Below are 12,500 nucleotides of genomic sequence, written 5' to 3'. Positions count from 1 at the left end.
CACATATATATATATATATATATATATATATATATATATATATATATACACACACACACACACACATTATACACACACATTATACACACACACATTATACACACACACACACACTACCTTTCAACCATACTGAATTATTTAGTTTTTACAGAGTTTTGGGGTCCAAATGAAGGGGTGCCACTATTCCCGAGAGGCACCCTTTCATTTCTGATTTTTTTCTTTTTGTTTTATTTATTTTTTTAAATATCTCGCTGTCGAAGCCGACGCCATCACGTGCGCGATGACCTCAGCCCCGACAGGGCCATCAGCCAGTCGGAATTGAGCTCAAAGAGCTCACAGTCATTTCCAGCTGCAAATGCGAGCGTGAATAGCCGTTTGATTCAAACAGCTCAAAGTGAATTATTGGCAGCAGTCTCTGGGTTATCAAATCTCAAAGTGGGTGGATTATTGGCAGAAACACCCGTCTTGGGGGTGTGTGTGTGTATATATATATATAAAAATGCCCCCATTTAATACACATGGTGGCTAGAGGTATTCAGGCTCAAACCCTGTACCTTTGGTATAGGGTAAAAACAGCCCAAAGTCCCTAACCAACACCTTTTCTGAGCTTTGTCTAGATTGTTTTGTGCCAAGAGTTGAGAGCTATGGTGAGTGAGAAGTGAGAACTGAATTTGTATTGCCCCATTATTGGCATTGTTTGTCCAGGTTTTTTGTGCTAAGAGGTTGAGCGCTATGGTGAAAACTGAATTCACTAAATGATAGCCATTAAGTTTCTGTCTTCCTTTTTTTCAGGAAACTGCTGATTTAGCATAGTGGTATACTGCTCTGACTGTAGTGCATCCAGTCCTGGGTTCAAGACTTGCCAGTGACATGCATGGTGGTAATACATTTTATTCTAGCAACTTTCCAAAATTATAAAAGCAATGTTTAAAATGTGTCCCTGGTTTTTGACCTTTGGAACCCCCCTAAAAAAAAAAAAAAAAAAAGAAGACTGAAGTTGAAAATAAGTGTGAGAAGCTGTGCAAGAGGCCCATGGCTTACACTACTGTCACTCTATTTATAGTGCGAGTGTGGAAGTAGACTTATGATGGAAATGTTCTGAATTGGGCAGTTTTGTCTTAGTTCATGCATTTTGTTTATTGCCTACAGTACAGCCTATATTGCCTACAGTACAGCCTACTGGAAAATGTTCAAACAATAACATTTAAAATGCTCTCTAACAAGTGTGCTGTATTATACAAGGAATATAACTTAATAAAGTCAGAAAGGTGTATCAAAGAAAAAAAAACACATGTAGGTTTCTTGTTTTTTGTGTGCAAGGGGCCAATGATTTGAAAACAGCCCAAAGGTAATCTTTATCCACCATTGGCCAGATGCATTTTCTTTGGATGTGGTGTGTGGGTTTAAATAAATGTGAGTTTCAAGGGCAGAGAAGTTTTAATGCCAAGTCTATTTTCATTGCGAGACAGTATTGCTTTGTTTAGCAGATGTCCTTATGTTTGTGCATTGTTGTGCTGCAAAATGAAAAAATAACATCCAATGATCACTGCAGAAGTAAGGTAGTATGCACACACACATTAGTGTTTATGGTAAATGGGGAGAAATCGCAGGTAATGGGACATTGGAATGGCTGCAGGGGGACACTGGTACTAAATTTTGGTTGTCTGTTCTTCAGTTTGCATTTGAAAGCTGGTATCCCACAATTCCAATAGAGTGGGTGGGGTTACATAATACATGCAAATTAGATGTTAATCAGTGTACAGATTTGTACCTATTTTTCATGGGCCTTGTCCAGATTTTATATATATATATATATATATATATATATATATATATATATATATATATATATATATATATATATATATAAACGTGCCACACAGATACACTAATCAAGCACAACGGGGATAGGGAGAGACGGATATGTATATGTAGCTGTATGTATGTACAGACATATTGCCACACAGCAGGTCTTTTGGTGGAAGAGGAACAGATTTGGGCTTAAAAAAGCCAAGTGCGACACCAGGCCAGAAACACCTGTACTCCAGTCCAGGTGTGTGTGCTGCAGACCACTGGCTGCAGCATCTGCCACCACAGTATAGCACTTTCCTGATATTGTCCAAGGCATTCTCCGGCTATTTGCTGACAATCTGTGACTTGTACATCTTAACCGTACAGAGCTTCACAGAAAGTCCAGATTTTTGCCTCATATTTTTGGTCCATTTTGCATAACAGTGTGGTTTTCTGGCAAATTAGTGGCAAAGTATTGAAGATTGAAGTTAATAAATCATGACCGACATTTCAGTTTCAGACTCCACACACATCAGGAGATTCATGCTAATGTAAGATCTGTTATTCTATCAACTTTCTACGTTTAACAGCAATATTTAAAACTTGTCCCTATTTGTGGGCCTTTGTCCCATTTTTATTCATGGTTTTGGCCACATTTCTTGCTCCAAGAGGTATGATGCGACAGGGGTACACGATGCAATACCACACACGAGGTGACAGTTTGCATACCTCTCCCTATACATGTTTTTGCAGAATGTCCAGCATTTCGCACCATATATGTCTGCTCTGTTCCGCATACATTTGTGGTTTCCCGGTAATATACTGTAAAATGCAGTCACTGTACTTTGTAACTACTGAGACATTTAAGCTATGGCCTTTACATTCTGGGGCTGATCTGACCTGTTGCAACCTGCTGTTATACTAGCCACCTTCTAGGTTACTCAGAGTATGTATAATGTCTGTCTGTAGGTTTGGACCTTTGCCCCTCCATTCACAATGGCTTTTTCCAGCTTTCTTGCATTAACAGATTGAGGGGTTATGACAGTCTGTGGGAATACCACCATTCCACTACCTCAAGTGCAAATTATGTGGCTACTGCCAGATTCAAACCATCAACACCATCACCCATGCTAATATCCCTAGCTTACGGAGCCACACAGGCTGCCAGACAGGGAGGAGTCATTCATCAAACAACCAACAGCCTACAGACATACATTGTCACCCCTGTGTTACATGAGACATGTCACAGCCCTGGAATTGGGTGGGCTGCTAACATACAACTGCGGAGATACTGCTACAGCAGCTGTATGGGTAGACTGATGAGTTGGGGGTGAGGGACGACCAGCCCATGCTCTGCTGGCATACACAGTCCATATTACAGTATTCCTTATAAGTGGTGATTAGGTGCGTGACTTACCTTGAGAATGCAGCAGTTGACAGACCTGTAGTTCAGGGTTGATTAATGCATACAGTCCCACAGCCAATACATGGTGAGGTACAGGTTACGTGGGCTGGCATTTTTATTAATATGTATGCGAGTTGGATTAAGGTGTTCGTGCATGTGCTATGCGTTGTCTCTTAGCCAAGGCCAGGGCACACTGGGCACATCTCTGTCTGCCTACATGGACAACCTCAGGGGTTTCTTCCTCAGAGTCCCCCTTTGGGTGTGGTTGTGTGGACCTAGGCACTGGCGGGGGGCTGTGTATCCTTTCCCTTTCCTGATCCTGCTGCAGCGGTGTCCGTATGATCATATTATATATATATATATATATATATAATAAAATGTAATATATATATATATATATATATATATATATATATATATATATATATAATAAAATGTAATATATATATATATATATCTATAATAAAATGTATCTATCTGTTGTGCAGTAGTCAACTGACTCTTTGCACGACTAATACCAATTCCCTATGCATGTTGTTGTAAACAGTCCTGCTGCTGGACCAGAAGATCCCTGGTTGGAGCAGTGAGAAACCAATTATCTAAACATGGGAACAGCAAGTACCCTAGCATACTGAGATACACTGCCACACCAGGGGGCCATGGTGAGATCAAAGGGCAGTGCCCTGAACAAGAAATGACTGGCATCCAATCATAAATTGAGATATCTCCCGGAATGCCTTACAACCTTGTTATGACAGCACGCATCCTGGAGGAGATCAATAGAGCCCACCCAGTCATCCTTCCTCGAAAGGGGTACAATGGACTGCACAGTGGCGATTCGCAACCTAGTTTTAAAATAGACTGTGGTGGCTCAGGTCCACAATTGGCCCAATGTCCCATTTTTTTTTTTTTTTTTTTTAACCAAAAATAACCTGGAATAGTCTTCAGATCCTAAATGGCCTGGGGTGACCTGATGGATGACTTTTTAGCAATTTTGATACCTCTGCAGCTGTGGATTCCATTTCACTGGGTGGTATATTGGAAATCCTACTGCTCTTCTGAGGAGGGGAAAAGTACAGTTTTGTACCTACCATAAATGTAGATGTTCGAAGATCCACATTGCTGCAGTCCTAACACTTGGGTAGTCCGCTGTCCCAGTCGGCCCGAATACCAAAGTATAAGGCTGACGTCGGTCAAGGCGCATTAGTCTGACGTCAGGACGTCAGGGTACAAATGCGCATGACCGACGTCATTTCCTCAGTCTTTTCTTGCCCCAGATGTCAGAAGACCCTAAAAGATAAGGCCAAAACCAAAAACACCAAACACTCCTGTACCAAACATATGTACAATATATACAAATTTACAAAGTACAACCCACCCACACAACCACCCCTAAACACAGAGGGGAAGGAGGGAGGTAAATTGGACTGCAGCAATGTGGATCTTGAACATCTACATTTATGGTAGGTACAAAACTGTACTATGTTCTTCATCTCACATTGCTGCAGTCCTAACACTTGGGTAGAATCCCAAAGCAGAGGTAAGGGAGGCTGGCAAATCACAAAGAAGCTGGAGCTGACAACATGCCCTGCAAAACAGCCGTGGCAAAACCAGCCCTAGATTTAGAGTAGAGAGGAAGGTGGTAATGCTTAGAGAAAGTATGCACTGAACTCCAAGTAGCTGCCTCCAAAATATCCTTAGTTGCCACCCCTTAGAAATGCTGTTGAAGTGGCAGTAGCCCTAGTGGAATGAGGCCTAATCCCAGCTGGAATCTCCTTGCCATGATGGGAATAACAAAATGCAATGCAAAACCCAATCCACTTAGAAATAGTTTGTTTTGACACAGGCTTGCCCTGAGAACTCAAAGCAAAAGAAACAAACAACTGCTGAGACTGCCTAAAATCCTTAGTCCTGCTTAAATAATAATGCAACTGCCTGTGTACATCTAAAGTGTGCAAAATCTTTTCCCCTTATTTTGGGGATCTGCATAAAAAGTAGGCAAATGAATAGTTTGGTTTAAAGCCACACTAGAAACCACTTTAGGCATAAAGGAAGGATTAGTATGCGTAAAGATACCCTATCCTTATGAAAAATCAGGAAAGGCTCAACCGCCATAAGGGCCTGCAATTCAGACACCCTTCTTGCAGAGGTAATGGCTAACAAAAGCAGTCTTCCATGACAAATATTTCAATTCAGCAGTAGCTGCAGGCTCAAAAGGTTGTAGAGTGAGTTTCTCCAACACAAAATTGAGGTCCCAAGCAGGAGTAGGAGCTCTACGTGGGGGTCTTATATTCTTTGCCCCTCTAAGAAATTGCTTGAACAAAGGATGAGAAAACAATGGTGGGTCACAATCATAGTGAGCTGAAATTGCTGCAGCATGAATCTTAATGGAAGAGAAAGACAAACCTTTGTCCAATAACTCAGTAAGATATTGAAGAGCCACACTCAAATTTGGCTCAGAAACATCCAAATCCTTTGCTGTACACCAAAATAAAAATCTCTTCCATTTTCTGCGTACACTTTCCTTGTACTAGGTCTTCTGGCTTCCATAATCACATTCAAAACTTGTTGAGGAAGCTGAGACCTGCTATGGTTCAAAACAGAATATGCCAGGCTGTTAGATGAAGAGAGTGAAGCTTGACATTGAGTAGATGCCGTCCTTCTGAGACAATAGGTGTGGAATCAAAGGTAAGGGCCATGGAGGCTTCCTTACCAGACTCCTCAGCAATGGGTACCAGTGCTGCGAGGCCAATCTGGAGCTATTAAAATCATCCTTGGCTTGTCTTGTCTGACCTTTAGGAGTACCTTTGGAAGGAGAGGCAGAGGTGGAAAGGCATACACATGAAGATTTTTCCAACTGAAAGAAAGAGCATCCACTTTCCAGGCTGTGTGATGAAACCTTTTCGTGCAAAACTTTGGCAGCTGGTGGTTTAGTGGAGAAGCGAACAGATCTATGTCTGGAGTTCCCCAGGACACTGTCAATGTCTGAAATACATGAAGATCCAGTTTCCACTCGTGGGGATCCATGATTTGCCTGCTTAACACATCTGCTAAGGAGTTCTGTGCTCCTGGCAGAAACCTTGCTTGAAGATTCAGTTGCAAGCTTAACGCAGTCTCCCACAAAATCATTGCTTGCCTGCATAGAGGATAAGAATGTGTTCCCCCTTGCTTGTTGATGTACCACGACAGTTGTGTTGTCTGTTAGAATCAACACCTGCCCTGGAAGAAGAAAATCCTTGAAAGCCAGTAATGCAAACTGGACTGCTAACATCTCCTTCATGTTGATATGTAGATGCTGCAGTCTGGCAGGCCACTTGTCTTGTATCCACTTTCCATTCAGATGAGCTCCCCAAGCTGTGTCTGAGGCATCTGTCGTTAGAATCTGACTCGCCTCTGGCCGGGTCACAGAGAATCCCTTGTTTAGGTGACATTCCTGAGCCCACCACAAAAATTCCTTTTGAATGCAAGGTATTATTTGAATGACAGTGTCCAAATCCTGGCAGTGCTGTGTCCATACATTTTTGAGATACCATTGTAGCTTCCTCATATGCAGTTTGGCATTGGGAAGTACCAGAATACAAGATGCCATGAACCCTAAGGCTTGAAGGACTGTCCTTGCAGTCAGCCCGGACTGATGAGATAGTTGATGGAAGTAGAGAAAGATTCTTTTGTTTGTCCGGGGTTAAAAAGGCCATCTGGGTTGCTGTATTCAGTCTCACACCCAGAAAGCACATGTCTTGAGAGGGTACTAGACTGGACTTAATTTCGTTCACAGAATACCCTAGGCATCTTAGCACTGCTATCACATATTCCAAATGCTGAAGAAGCACGTCCCTTCCTTGAGCCAGAAGCAGGCAATCGTCCAAATAAGGATAGATTTGTATTCCTTTTAGCCTGAAGAAAGCTATCACTGGAGCCAGAACCTTTGTGAACACTCTGGGCGCAGTAGATAAGCCAAAGGGCAATGCAGAGAACTGATAATGAGAATTCCCAGCTCGAAGACGCAGATACTTCCTGCAAATTAGTCTGATAGGAACATGAAGGTAAGCTTCCTTGAGATCCAAAGTTACCATCCAGTGATCTTTGCCCAGCAGAGGTAAAAGCTGTTGTAACGTCAACATTTTGAACTTGGGAATGTCCAGATAAGTGTTGAGGATAGACAGATCCAAAATTGGTCTCCACGTGTTCCCCTTTTTTGGTACTAGGAACAGGTGAGAATAAAATACTAGGCCCCTTTCTGGCACAGGAACCGGCTGAATGGCCCCTATTTGGAGCAACAGAGAAATTTGCCTGTGAGCCTCTTTCCTTTGTTGAGGAGGAATGCCTGGCATGCCTTTGAAAGGAGGCAAGGTATGGAAATAAAACCTGTAACCGTGGTGAATGATATCCAATACCCATCTGTCTTGGGTAATTAAACTCCAGTTTTCTTTGAAAAGTGCCAACCTTCCTCCTAAAGGTGCTGCCAGACGAGAAGATTCTGGCAGCTGAAAAGGCAGGTCATTGGGTCTGTTTACGAAAGGACTGACCCCTGCCCTCACCAGAAGACTGAGCAGGTGAACTCCCTGTTCTAGGCCTAAAAGAACCTTGAGCTCTGCCCCTACCACGTCTAGACCTACCCCTAGACTGGGAATCATAAGCAGGATATGTCCACCCCTTGGTAGGCCAATTTCTACTAAACTTGGAGGCTGAACCTGCAAAAATCTTTAACAGTCTGCATAGACTTAGCCTTGTCTTCCATTTTCTTTAGAACTGCTTCCACAGGCGAACCAAACAACACATCAGATTGTAAAGGAGCATCTAAAATCCTTGTCTTCACATGCTCAGCTAAATTCTGATCCCTCAGCCAGGCGTGCCTGCGAGCACCGAACCAGTGGCAGCCACCCTCGAAGAGGCCTGCACAGCATCACAACCACATTGCAAGAATGCTTACCCACCTGTTCAGAAACATGAACTAAATCCTGCAACTCTTTACACTCAATACCTTCCGCCAAAGCATCTACCTTAGACTTTAATTGTGAAAGGAGATAATTTTGGTATTTCAACATGTGAAACTGGCAATTCAAAGCTCTCATGGCCAAAGTGGAAGAAGTATACACTTTCTTTCCCCATCTATCCAAAGCCCTTGCCTCTTTATCCGGAGGAACAGGATTTTTAACAACAGAAGCCTTAACACCTTTAGGCCCCTGTGAAACAGTTTCTGGGTCTGCCCTAGGACTCTTAAAAGATACTTATGAGCTTCAGGCACCTATAATATCTATCGGTTTAACTGGAGCAGGAGGCAAAGAATCAGGGTTCAGAGAAGCCTCTGCAAAACATCCTCCACCACATCTAGAACAGGAGGTATAGCTAAAGGCCTATGCTGGGGTAGAAACAAAAATTCCCTAAGCCTTTTCCTGGAATCAGAGAAATCCTGACCTTCCCATTTAAAATGCTCCCTCATGGAATGAAGAGTCTCTGAAAATGAAAAATCCTCAGGAGGAGAAGCAGAAGGAGTAGAATCATCCACATCAGAATCAGAGTAAGGAATACTCCTGCAAGTCTTCAGCCGAAGACTCAGAAGCATCGAACACTGCTCAAAACTCCCAAGCTCAGGTTCCACCCTAGGCCTCTTATCAGGAGGGCATAGAACCTCTAATCATTGTAATCAAATCTTCTGCCATCTTAAGCATATGCTTCTTAGGTACAGACCCTGAAGAACTAGGGTAACACCTGAAACAAAACCTGGCCTGCCCCTGGGAGAAGCCTTGGAAACAGCAGGGAGGGCCTAACCACCTTAGGAAGGGAGGGAAGAACAGCTACCTGAGAAGCCCCTTCCGCCTGGCCTACCTCCTGAGAGGCCACATCCTGCAGTAATAAAGTCTCTCCCTGGGATTCCAAAGAAATTTCTGGCTGAACCTCTGGCTCCACCGAGCCTCTAAAGAACCGGCGTCCGGTACGGACGGTTCTTCAACCTAGGCTTTGCTGTTTTGTCCTTGCGCATTTTTGACGAAGCGGGCGTCGGAGCATCCGACGGCATTTTATAATTACACCGCTTCCCAAAAACTAACCTGGCACAATCTAATCTTCTCTTTATAGTGCGTTTGTTAAATCTAGCACAAGGCGACAGCCAACAACGTCGATGCTCAGGCCTAAGCAAGGAATACACAAGGTATGGTAATCCCTATGAGGTATCTGTTTCCCACAAGAAATACAGTTATTCACTTTTCTGACATCCGGTAAAATACTGAGGCAAGAAAAAACAAAATATTCCCCAGCGGGTACTTAGCCAACTTGGATTCGGTCTGAAACTCCGACTTCGGAAAATCTCAGAACGCCAACCTGCACTTGCAAAACTGCTTCTGCATCGGACCATGCGGCAAAAAAGACTGAGGAAATGACGTCGGTCATGCGCATTTGTACCCTGACGTCCTGACGTCAGACTAATGCGCCTTGACCGACGTCAGCCTTATACTTTGGTATTCGGGCCGACTGGGACAGCGGACTACCCAAGTGTTAGGACTGCAGCAATGTGAGATGAAGAACATCTAAGTAGTGTAACCTCCCGTGATTACCCTAAGTACCTAAATATCTTCAGTGATGACCTTCCAGGCTTGAGGTTGCAGGGATAAGTCCCCCCCCCCCCCAAAATGCCTCCAGAGGGTACCAGTTGGCCAATCCTTCAGAAGCACTGACAGGATTTCTCGGTATAAAGGAGCACAAAATACCCAATTCTGAGGCATGCTTTTGCCTCTAGGGTGAAATCCCTTGACACCCCGCCCCCCCATCTGTCAACAAGAAACACCCCCGAGATTTTCTAAATATCCTCTTCCCCTCTCTGGTTCCTAGCAAAGATGCTCTGAGGGGGTGGAGCAGCAGACAGGGTTTTACAGTCATGCTCATTGCAGGTGAGGTCTTAACCTTTGGTTCAGAGTGTTGACCTGTCAGAAGGGACATTAATGAAGGATGTTTTTAAGCGTTCCAGAAAGTCACATAATTGCATCCAGGCATGTCAGCAGAAGGCTAAGCCAGTGTCTGCTGCTCTAGCTATACCATCAGCTGCATTAGAAAGCAGACACACTGATACATTGGAAAGACTGTAGGGTACACAGCTGGGACTCCACAGTTTTCTAGATGTCCTCTGATATGTTACCCAACAGGGACTTGGTAAGTTCCCTAGTCAGATCCCTGTGGAGACATGTCACATGGGAAAAGTAGTTCCAAAGCTCTAATTGAAAGAGTCACTGATGCATATCTTCATTTCCCAAACCTGCCCAACCTCCCCCCCCAGACTACCTGTCCAACCCCCCCCCCGACTCCCTGTTAAGAGGGTGGTCAGCTCTTTCAAGAGTTCCCTCTTTGAAGCTGCCACCACAGCCATGGCATCTACCAGAGGACCTTTGCACTGGGGTGCTCTGTCCTTCAAGATGACAGAAATCTTGTCTGGTTTCATTGGAATTGGCTCCACCATATCAGGATCCTTCCAAGCTCAGGAAGCCACCAGATCTAGGCGATCAGTGGGTGGCACCCGAAAAGTCTCAAGGACACAGGCTACTCAGGAAAGAATGTATCGGTGGCTCAACCTCCTTGCTGTTTCATCAATTCTAGTACATCACCACAGGTGATGTCTTCTACAAGGATTAATAGGGACCCTTCCCAGTCATCCAAGTCCAGGTCTTCTGCAACTGAATCCAGGGGAGGAGTCCAAATGTCTCCAAGTTATTTCATAAGCTCCTTTCTCATTTTGACCTCCAGAGAAGGGTCAGAATCAGACAGAGAACTTGTGTAAAGAGCACCCCCACAGGCTGAATGAGGCAGCCCCAGGCGATGTGAATGGGTTGAGTCAGAAGCAGTATCCAACAAGGATTAAGACCTGAGCCAAGCACAAGAGGCGCATCTCTTTTCTTGGCCTGGCAGGAACCTTTTCACATACCTCAAAAGCTGAGGCAGCAATCCGAGTCAGTGAGACAACCCTCTGATCTGAAAGAGGTAGGAGGAACGTCTGCTATGACCCACACTGGCTCCAAGGCTGATAACAGAGCTGATCTATTGAGCGCAAGACCCCAAAGGGAAGAGCTGGATCAGAGACCTTCTGAGTTGATTCAACCTCCCAAGTCCCAGCACTGAGGCTTTGGTTCCGAGACTCATCTCAGTCAGGCAATTCTGAGTCAAAGAGAGTAAGGAATACTGTTAAGAGTAGTAAATAGGACTGCCTGCTCCAACGTGGGTGCTCTGGGGAAGCTCAGACCTATGGGCTCTGGATCCAAAGGCCAGACTGGAATAGGAGCTACCAATAAAGGGTTCATCTGGATGTGTACCCAGTTCTCCTGATGGGGATGGCACTGGAATAACTAGTTGGATCTGCTCCTGGAAGAATCTCTGCATCTTTCTGTCAACATCCATTTTAGTAAGGCTCTTCAATGAAAGACAGGACCTTATAGCCAAAGGTGGTCTCTAAGAACACCTCTCGAATAAAAAAATGGAGAATGGAAGAGACAGAGAGAGAGAGAGACAGAGAGACACACACACAGAGAGAGAGAGAGACACAGAGAGAGACACACACACAGAGAGAGAGAGAGAGAGAGAGAGAGAGAGACACACACACAGAGACAGAGACACAGAGAGAGACACAGAGAGAGACACACAGAGAGAGAGAGACACACACACACAGAGAGACAGAGAGAGACACACACACAGAGAGACAGAGAGAGAGAGAGAGAGAGAGAGAGAGAGAGAGAGACAGAGAGAGAGAGAGAGAGAGACACAGAGAGAGAGAGAGAGAGAGACACACAGAGAGAGAGACAGAGAGAGAGAGAGAGACAGAGAGAGAGAGAGAGAGACACAGAGAGAGAGAGAGAGAGAGAGAGAGAGAGAGAGAGACAGAGAGAGAGAGACAGAGAGACACACACACAGAGAGAGAGAGAGAGACAGAGAGAGAGAGAGAGACACAGAGAGAGAGAGAGACACAGAGACAGAGACAGAGAGAGAGACAGAGACAGACAGAGAGACAGAGAGAGACAGACAGAGAGACAGACAGAGACAGAGAGACGTGAACTGATTCGAAAAGTGATCAGATCCAACTGCCTGACTCAAGAGTTCTGATGGATATAGTGATCCCCACCCCCCTCCAATTTAATCAGGATACTTTTCTTTCTGCTTCTCTCTCTTTGGTGGCATTCAGTTCATCAAGTCATTTTTGCTAAATAAGCAGGAGTCAGCTGCACAGCTGACAAATGATCCAAATGTGTTGCTCCCAGGCAGTACACACAAAGGGAATGAGGATCCTACGGTGGAATTTTATGACCAGACTTGCACTTTAAGCCTGGAA

The 12,500-nt window shown here is 44.4% G+C and overlaps 1 protein-coding gene across 1 annotated transcript in view; it reads right to left on the bottom strand.

The window, feature by feature from the left end:
- ATXN2 (ataxin 2) overlaps window positions 1-12,500 on the bottom strand; it is a 2,781,632-nt gene that overhangs the window by 2,718,143 nt on the left and 50,989 nt on the right. The window contains exon 2 of the mRNA XM_044068622.1: window positions 7,780-7,814. Within this exon, the coding sequence (XP_043924557.1) occupies window positions 7,780-7,814 (35 nt within the window). The remainder of the gene's footprint in view (window positions 1-7,779; window positions 7,815-12,500) is intronic.

Source organism: Protopterus annectens, chromosome 4.part0 (assembly GCF_019279795.1).
Source record: "Protopterus annectens isolate FY-2018-M chromosome 4.part0, PAN1.0, whole genome shotgun sequence".
In the NCBI taxonomy this organism is placed as follows: domain Eukaryota; kingdom Metazoa; phylum Chordata; order Ceratodontiformes; family Protopteridae; genus Protopterus; species Protopterus annectens.
The sequence above is the reverse complement of the archived record's forward strand: the minus strand, read 5'-3'. Positions and strand labels throughout refer to the sequence as shown.